Here is a 10,000-nt window from a genome sequence, read left to right as displayed (position 1 = left end):
ACCCCACCTTCTGGAGATACATCAACAGCATTGACAGGAAGCTCTCCTGCAACCTCTGCCTCGGCAGATACAACAGCAACAACAGCAGGAGATTCTTCTGCAACCCCACTTTCTGAAGATACTACAACAGCAATAACAGGAAGCTCTTCTGAAGCCTCAGCCTCGGTAGATACAACAGCAACAGCAGCAGGAGATTCTTCTGCAACCTCACCTTCTAAAGATACTACAACAGCAATAACAGGAAGCTCTTCTGAAGCCTCAGCCTCGGCAGATACAACAGCAACAACAGCAGGAGATTCTTCTGCAACCCCACCTTCTGGAGATACATCAACAGCATTGACAGGAAGCTCTCCTGCAACCTCTGCCTCGGCAGATACAACAGCAACAACAGCAGGAGATTCTTCTGCAACCCCACCTTCTGGAGATACATCAACAGCATTGACAGGAAGCTCTCCTGCAACCTCTGCCTCGGCAGATACAACAGCAGGAGATTCTTCTGCAACCCCACCTTCTGGAGATACATCAACAGCATTGACAGGAAGCTCTCCTGCAACCTCTGCCTCGGCAGATACAACAGCAGGAGATTCTTCTGCAACCCCACCTTCTGGAGATACATCAACAGCATTGACAGGAAGCTCTCCTGCAACCTCTGCCTCGGCAGATACAACAGCAACAGCAGCAGGAGATTCTTCTGCAACCTCATCTTCTGGAGATACAACAGCAGCAATAACAGGAAGCTCATCTGAAGCCTCAGCTTCGGCAGATACAACAGCAACAGCAGCAGGAGATTCATCTGCAACCTCACCTTCTAGAGATACATCAACAGCAATGACAGGAAGCTCTTCTGCAGTCTCTGCCTCTGAAGACACAATGACAACAGCAGCACGAGATTCAACTGAAACCTCAGCTTCTGAAGATACAACAACAGCAGCAGCAGGAGGTTTATCTGAAGCCTCAGCTTCTGGAGATACAATAGCAACAATAGCAGGGGCATTATCTGAAGCCTCAGATTCGCGAGATACAACAGCAACAGAAACTCAAAGAACGGGTCACATTAGCATAAATTTTAACATCTAAATATGAGAAATTCTTGATTTGCTCATATTTCAATGTTCCCTTCCACTGAAAGCATTGCAAACTTATTCACAAATATGGAATCATTTTGACTAAAAGTCATTGCATACATTGCTAAGAACGGGTAACGTTAGCATAACTTTTAACCTCTAAATATTCCGATCAGTTTTTCATTGGTCATAATTTAGGTGTTTGTCTACCACTCTAGTATAAGGAAATTAACATATAATAACAAATAAAGCAAGGGTTACGATCCAAAAACATTTTGTTTACTCTTTTGCCTTAAATGAATAAAGTCTCTCCTAAATGCAATATCATCATCTCCTACGCCTATTGACGCAAAGGGCCTCGGTTAGATTTCACCAGTCGTCTCTATCTTCAGCTTTTAATTCAATATTTCTCCATTCATCATCTCCTACTTTGCGCTTCATAGTCCTCAGCTATGTAGGCCTGGGTCTTCCAACTCTTCAAGTACCTTGTGGAGCCCAGCTGTTGTATGTATATATATATATATATATATATATATATATATATATATATATATATATATATATATATATATATATATATATATATATATATATATATATATTTACACTGATACATATATATATATACATATACATATATATATATACATATACATATATATATATACATACATATATATATATATATATATATATATATATATATATATATATATATATATATATATATATATACATATATATACATACATATATATATATATATATATATATATATATACGTATACATATATATATACATATATATATACATATATATATACATATACATATATATATATATATATATATATATATATATATATATATGTGTGTGTGTGTGTGTGTGTGCATATATATATTAGGAAAAAGTAAGTCAAAAGACAAAAGTTAATGGCAGTCCAAAATAGGCTAGGAGGAAAAGCAGATACATCCTGTCTCCATCCGAGCCAAAAGTGAGCTAAATCACCAGTGTGTGAGTGGGAGCGGTAGCAAGCTACCCCCCCCCCCACCCCACCCCTAAACCCCCCCACCCTAATTACCCCCCACCCCTCCCCTAACCCCCCCCCCCCACCCCTAATTACACCCCCCCCCCCCACTAACTAGCGGCCGGCCATTCTGGCCTAAGGTCAGTCAACAGCCAGGCAAAAATGAGGGGGAACACCGCAGTTGCTTTAAGAAGAGTCAAGAAAGTAACAAACTGACAATATCTCAATGACTAACTAGAGGGACACTCAATAAGAGCGCCGGCCTCACCCGTGGCAGCTCAATTCGCAACCTTGACATTAACATTTAATAATTGGCGTGGATATTCATACACTTATAAACCAAGTTTGAAGTCTCCGTGACAACGATGTCCAAAGTTATGGTTGATTACATGAATTGGACATTTTGCTTGACAGTGACCCTGACCATCCAAAACTGAATCATTTCCAGCTTTTTACATAACAATCCCTGCAAGTTTCATTATTCTTCTATTAAAATTGTGGCCAGGAAGCTGTTCACAAACAAACAAACATACAGGGGCAAAAGCATAACCACCTTTCAACTTCACTGGTAGAGAGAAATATCACAAGAATCATATAATTTGGGTAAACATTTGTGTGAGTCTTTCCCTAATCATTTGATTATGCTGGTAGTACAGAATTCTACTTCTCACAAGTAACTCAGCCTTGATATAGTAGGACTCAATCCAGGCTCGATAGCCATAAAGGTTTCTGGAACATTTCCCATATTCACCAGTAACAACATTTAACAACAAAAACCTACAACCACACCCCACCCCCTAAAAAAAAGAAAAAAAAAAAAAAAAAGAAAAAAAAGGGTACATGATAGCTTTCAAAACGTGTAGTACTTAGCATACATAACTTTATAGCCAAAGGAAACTAACTAGTACTTAAGCAATGTGCTGTAGTAATACTGTAGCATAAAAAGATAAAAGGCTATACCTTACTGTATCATGAAAACAATGGGTACAAAATCAACTAACAGAATTTCACAATGGCTCCACTACTGTAGCCTACAGTGTGTGATTGTAACAGCATCATGACAAGTTATAAGGTACAAATCATTCAGCCAGACTAATTTTAGCACAGTTGCATATTAGCAATTATCAATGGAAACTACAAGAAAATTATTCAATGAAAGTGATAAGTTTCTCAAGAGCTACATCAATAATTTACCTCCTGGCTAGGACCTCGGTAACTCATTCACCTAGCATTCACATGACAGCAGATTGATACCAGGCAGGGACCAAGAGTTTAATCCATTTACTCGGGCTGGGCACCACAGTGGGTTGGGCTTGACCTAACATTCTGGTGTGCATCTCTCCAGATGATAAAGGAACTGACACCAGATACCTTTACCTTATAAAGAACCAACTGATGGCTAAACTCGTGAAAAAAAGACTAAGACTATGACTAAATTAATTTGTTACACAAGGTTTTTTTTTACCATGTAAGAAACTTTGAAAGTGTAGGCATTAAATGGTTCAATAAGACTTGTAGTGAACCTAATGGTTTAATCTTGGTTCTTGCAATGTCAAACAAGCAGTTATGTCACTTTAGCATGACACCCTTATCAAACCTATTTCTGAAATAACTCACAAAGACGATGAAGGGTACAGATTAAGGAATTGTTATTAGATACCATGAAAAGGTATCCTTACATATTGATTAAAATTTGTCAAGTTGATTTTCTAAATTTTATATAGTTACAATACTTAAAAAGTACACTTAAACCCGTAATTTTAATTGGAAATTCTACGACCAATTTACTGTTCTCAGCCGTATTTCAGTAAAATACAGTTGACCGGAATTGTTACCTTACCTTTTTCTTATCTTTTACGGATTGGTGACTGTAATATTACCCCTTTCAGTCAATATATCTGTTTTTAAAACAGTAAATGCCTGGCAACATTTATTCCAGGATTTTTACCATTTTTTTTTACGGCAGATTTTTAACATTAAGACTCAATACTTTCAAAATTTAAAGATCCATCAGTTTACATTACTTTGGGGGTAGTTTGTAGCGCTACGGCCAAGCGTCCTAAGTTGCTTATTATCGCTCCGACTGTTATCTTGTATAGAATAAAAACGTTTGGAAATGGTCTACGGATCTTAAATATGTTGTGTAAGGGGGGGTGTGGGGGGGGCGCAGCCCCCCTGGGTAAGGACACGGCTTTTAGCATAGGTTAGGTGGGTTTTTTAAGTTAGCTTCTCCCGTCGTACTCGTAGGTAAGGAAACTGTTGTGTAAGGGGGGGGGGGTCCGGAGGGGGCGAAGCCCCCGTGGGTAAGGATACGGCTTTTAGCATAGGTTAGGTGGGTTTTTAAGTTAGCTTCTCCCGCCAAAATCGTTTTTAGAACGACAGCCACAGTTCAGAATATTCCCGTTTTCTACGGGATCTGGCCGTCACCCTACAAAGGCTCCTACATTGGCATACAGTATAGCCTGTGCACCGTTCATAGACAATTCAACTTAGTATGTAGCCCACAGTAATCAAGTACCTTTATTGACCCCTTAAATCATTCATCATGCTTAACAATTTCCTTCTATCATATTTTTCCTGGAAACCTGATTTCACTTGAAAAAAATTAATTCACCTACTTAAACTTACCCTTTTCCTTTTCGACGAAACCTGACAACGTCTAATCTCTATAACAGGAAACCCTTGGTTTCTATTCTATCCAACCTTAACCCTTACTCAAATTTGTTAATCATAGCCAGCTACCCTGTTATCAAATTACTTATATAGAATCATAGCCAGCTACCCTGTTATCAAATTACTTATATAGAATCATAGCCAGCTACCCTGTTATCAAATTACTTATATAGAATCATAGCCAGCTACCATGTTATCAAATTACTTAAATAGAATCATAGCCAGCTACCCTGTTATCAAATTACTTAGATAGAATCATAGCCAGCTACCATGTTATCCAATTACTTAAAATAGAATCATAGCCAGCGGCCATGTTATCTAATTACTTATATAGAATCATAGCCAGCGACCATGTTATCTAATTACTTATATAGAATCATAGCCAGCTACCATGTTATCAAATTACTTATATAGAATCATAGCCAGCGACCATGTTATCCAATTACTTATATAGAATCATAGCCAGCTACCATGTTATCAAATTACTTATATAGAATCATAGCCAACTACCATGTTATCCAATTACTTATATAGAATCATAGCCAACTACCATGTTATCCAATTACTTATATAGAATCATAGCCAACTACCATGTTATCCAATTACTTATATAGAATCATAGCCAACTACCATGTTATCCAATTACTTATATAGAATCATAGCCAGCTACCATGTTATCCAATTACTTATATAGAATCATAGCCAACTACCATGTTATCAAATTACTTATATAGAATCATAGCCAGCGACCCTGTTATCTAATTACTTATATAGAATCATAGCCAGCTACCATGTTATCCAATTACTTATATAGAATCATAGCCAGCTACCATGTTATCCAATTACTTATATAGAATCATAGCCAGCTACCCTGTTATCAAATTACTTATATAAAATCATAGCCAGCTACCCTGTTATCAAATTACTCATATAGAATCATAGCCAGCTACCCTGTTATCAAATTACTTATATAGAATCATAGCCAGCTACCCTGTTATCAAATTACTTAAATAGAATCATAGCCAGCTACCCTGTTATCAAATTACTTAGATAGAATCATAGCCAGCTACCATGTTATCCAATTACTTAAATAGAATCATAGCCAGCGGCCATGTTATCTAATTACTTATATAGAATCATAGCCAGCGACCATGTTATCTAATTACTTATATAGAATCATAGCCAGCTACCATGTTATCAAATTACTTATATAGAATCATAGCCAGCGACCATGTTATCCAATTACTTATATAGAATCATAGCCAGCTACCATGTTATCCAATTACTTATATAGAATCATAGCCAACTACCATGTTATCCAATTACTTATATAGAATCATAGCCAACTACCATGTTATCCAATTACTTATATAGAATCATAGCCAACTACCATGTTATCCAATTACTTATATAGAATCATAGCCAGCTACCATGTTATCCAATTACTTATATAGAATCATAGCCAACTACCATGTTATCAAATTACTTATATAGAATCATAGCCAGCGACCCTGTTATCTAATTACTTATATAGAATCATAGCCAGCTACCATGTTATCCAATTACTTATATAGAATCATAGCCAGCTACCATGTTATCCAATTACTTATATAGAATCATAGCCAGCTACCATGTTATCCAATTACTTATATAGAATCATAGCCAGCTACCCTGTTATCAAATTACTTATATAGAATCATAGCCAGCTACCATGTTATCCAATTACTTATATAGAATCATAGCCAGCTACCCTGTTATCAAATTACTTATATAGAATCATAGCCAGCGACCATGTTATCTAATTACTTATATAGAATCATAGCCAGCTACCCTGTTATCCAATTACTTATATAGAATCATAGCCAGCGACCATGTTATCCAATTACTTATATAGAATCATAGCCAGCTACCATGTTATCCAATTACTTATATAGAATCATAGCCAACTACCATGTTATCCAATTACTTATATAGAATCATAGCCAGCTACCATGTTATCCAATTACTTATATTGAATCATAGCCAGCTACCCTGTTATCTAATTACTTATATAGAATCATAGCCAGCTACCCTGTTATCTAATTACTTATATAGAATCATAGCCAGCTATCATGTTATCTAAGTACTTATATAGAATCATAGCCAGCTACCATGTTATCTAAGTACTTATATAGAATCATAGCCAGCTACCCTGTTATCAAATTACTTATATAGAATCATAGCCAGCGACCATGTTATCTAATTACTTATATAGAATCATAGCCAGCTGCCATGTTATCTAAGTACTTATATAGAATCATAGCCAGCTACCATGTTATCTAAGTACTTATATAGAATCATAGCCAACTACCCTGTTATCAAATTACTTATATAGAATCATAGCCAGCGACCATGTTATCTAATTACTTATATAGAATCATAGCCAGCTGCCATGTTATCTAATTACTTATATAGAATCATAGCCAGCTACCATGTTATCAAATTACTTATATAGAATCATTGTCAGCTACCCTGTTATCAAATTACTTAAATAGAATCATAGCCAGCTACCCTGTTATCTAATTACTTATATAGAATCATAGCCAGCTACCCTGTTATCAAATTACTTATATAGAATCATAGCCAGCTACCCTGTTATCTAATTACTTATATAGAATCATAGCCAGCTACCCTGTTATCAAATTACTTATATAGAATCATTGCCAGCTACCCTGTTATCCAATTACTTATAGTGAAACATATATCGGCATCTGTGAAACTATTCAACCTAAGGTTTTGTCAAGATAACAGGTGTCTCCAAGGTTGTGAAATTTCTTAACCTACTGTACCTATACGTTTTAAAGAGGAATACTTGCGTCAGTTAAATCGCGGTAAGACCACAACGTAACGTCTATTTTGCAAAGTACCCAAATTGAGGTTCCGAACATACTTTCATTTAGAAAAAAATATATTTGAAGGCTTTGTGAAAACTTTGCTATCTTAAATATAAAAAAATTACAGGTGTATTTGTTCGCTTTTTACACGAACGTCAACAAGACTCTGTAAAACCGAAAAAGAATGATTTATGAAAAAGATCCAATAGGACTTTCTTTTAAAGGGAGATGTGGGTAAGAAGCCCATGATAAGTGAACACAATATTAATAAGAAAACCCTGCCATAAGCCCAAGGACTCCAACAGGGAAAAATAGCCCAGTGAGGAAAGGATCTACAGAAATAACTAAGCTATACAAAAAGTTATGAACAATTGAAATATAAGGAAAAGTAACATTAAAACAGATCTTTTTTATAAAATAAAAAACTATTCCTAACATTAGGGGGTTGAAAATAAAGGAGTTATGGGGCCTGAGTCATCATACATACACCCTGAATGCTTTAAATAGTGGGCCTCATTATCTGCCCAATGGTACATCGAAGTAACGCTGCCCGGAACAAATGAGCATTAAAATGTTATTATGCAAGCAAAGCAAAGACCATTCTGAATTGGTGTATAGAAAACGGTCCTCAATAGAGCTACCTCGGAGGCAGTGACTCAGTAGGGTTGATTCACCCTGTTATATTAGCACGAAATATAATTAGGTTAAGTTTTCATGTAGTTTCGTTGATTTCTGCCCCTTTCTTCATCCACTATTTTTCATTTTCGCTGTCAACACCGATTCCCACCAAGGGACCGAATGGGGACCCCATAACTACAGGGGATACGTAAGGTGGTAGATATTAGAACACAAGTTAAAACTACAAGAAAAATACTTTTCATGAAAAACTATACAACGGATGGTCGCTAAATAATAAAATTACCAACGCTTCAACTCCATATCCTGAAGCTACGGTTCACACAGTCTGGGAAATTTAAATTTTGGATTGACAGGCAGCCGTATTGCCATGCACGATTATATCTTCAAGCAACTGTTCAAATTTCCACATAGGTTGCACGAAATAATTAACAGGTCAATTTCGGAGTGGCACTTTGTTTATACCTATACCTCACCTTGGCACAAAATCTAAAGCAATTTTCGTAAAATAAAAGAATTTTACATATGACATAAAACTTTGTGGTTTCAGAAAAGTTTTGACATGGTTACAGTTTCTGTAATAATCACTGCATAAAGAAAAAGCATTTAGCAGAAAGCATATTACGTATATGATAAAATAGAAATTGAGAAATAACTCACATTTGATTGATCTTTGAAGGTTAGCAGGGAGAACAAGAAGCCTAGAGGTCAGATCAGATCAGATTCAAGTTGAGGCTTTGCCTTTGCAACGGCGCCTCTGTGTTTTGTGTGTTTCTTATTTTCACTAGTTTTCTCTTTTCATCCACATTTGTTGTAGTACACTTTTCTTATTTTCAATATTTTCTTCACAAAAATGGAATTTTCCAACTGTTTGTGCACTATCTTCTTCGTATGATTGTTGGAGCTCAATTGCTTTTATTCTTATATCACTAAACTGTGGACGATAAAGTGGTTAGCATTTTCTTCTACATCACAGAATACAAACAAACAAACAGTCGCCATGTTGGAACTTCGTGACTTCGAGAATTAGTGTTGCCAGATGGGTTAGTCTCTAAATAACCCCCCCCCCCAAAAAAAAAAAAAAAAAAAATAAATAAATAAATAAACAGTCGCCATGTTGGAACTTCGTGACTTTGAGAATTAGTGTTGCCAGATGGGTTAGTCTAAAGATCCACAAAACAAAAGAAAAAAGTAAAAGAAAAAAAAAACCCAAACCAACGCAAAAATCCCCAATTTCCACAAGTATATTTTCTTCCGATCCTGTAGGCTTTACTATCATAGAAGTTACTCTCAATACTTCATATAAGTGCAAGCAAATTGGTATAGAATATCCCCATCAGACACCCAAAAATTCCCAAATCTAAGGATAAATAGGCATATCTGGCAACACTGACTTGGTGACAGAGAATCTCGGGAAAAATTATGAAATATTTTCGTACCTACGATTTGCTCCTGTAAATGATAAAATAAAGCTCTTTAAAATAGAAATAATTTCTTAAACACCATGGACAGTACAGTAAACGTGGAATTATATTTTATAACTTAATTATGAATGGTAACAAGAAAGTTGACTGAGAAGCGTTTCCTTATTCTTTACTTCAAGGACTGCTTTCCTGGTCTTATAAACGGAATACATTATCTTATAATTAATTATAATAAATAAATAATGAATATTCAACACTAAAAAGTGATATATTTAACCTGAAACATTAAAGAAATCTAGATT

General features: G+C 35.8%; 2 protein-coding genes across 2 annotated transcripts in view; both read right to left on the bottom strand.

Moving 5' to 3' along the window:
* Positions 1-1,255, bottom strand: part of LOC137629359 (fibrous sheath CABYR-binding protein-like) — a 2,417-nt gene extending 1,162 nt beyond the window's left edge. Inside the window, exons 1-2 of the mRNA XM_068360612.1 lie at positions 1,222-1,255; positions 1-1,036 (exon numbers count right to left, since the gene is read on the bottom strand). The exon at positions 1-1,036 is cut by the window's left edge and continues 800 nt beyond it. Of these exons, the coding sequence (XP_068216713.1) occupies positions 1-1,036; positions 1,222-1,255 (1,070 nt within the window). The remainder of the gene's footprint in view (positions 1,037-1,221) is intronic.
* Positions 1-9,031, bottom strand: part of LOC137629182 (CD209 antigen-like protein 2) — a 50,670-nt gene extending 41,639 nt beyond the window's left edge. The window contains exon 1 of the mRNA XM_068360444.1: positions 8,935-9,031. The gene's annotated coding sequence lies outside the window, so the exon portion shown is untranslated. The remainder of the gene's footprint in view (positions 1-8,934) is intronic.
* Between the last annotated feature and the right edge of the window lie 969 nt (positions 9,032-10,000).

Source organism: Palaemon carinicauda, chromosome 37 (assembly GCF_036898095.1).
Source record: "Palaemon carinicauda isolate YSFRI2023 chromosome 37, ASM3689809v2, whole genome shotgun sequence".
NCBI lineage: Eukaryota > Metazoa > Arthropoda > Malacostraca > Decapoda > Palaemonidae > Palaemon > Palaemon carinicauda.
Note: the sequence above shows the minus strand (reverse complement) of the source record. Positions and strands in the feature narration are given on the sequence as shown.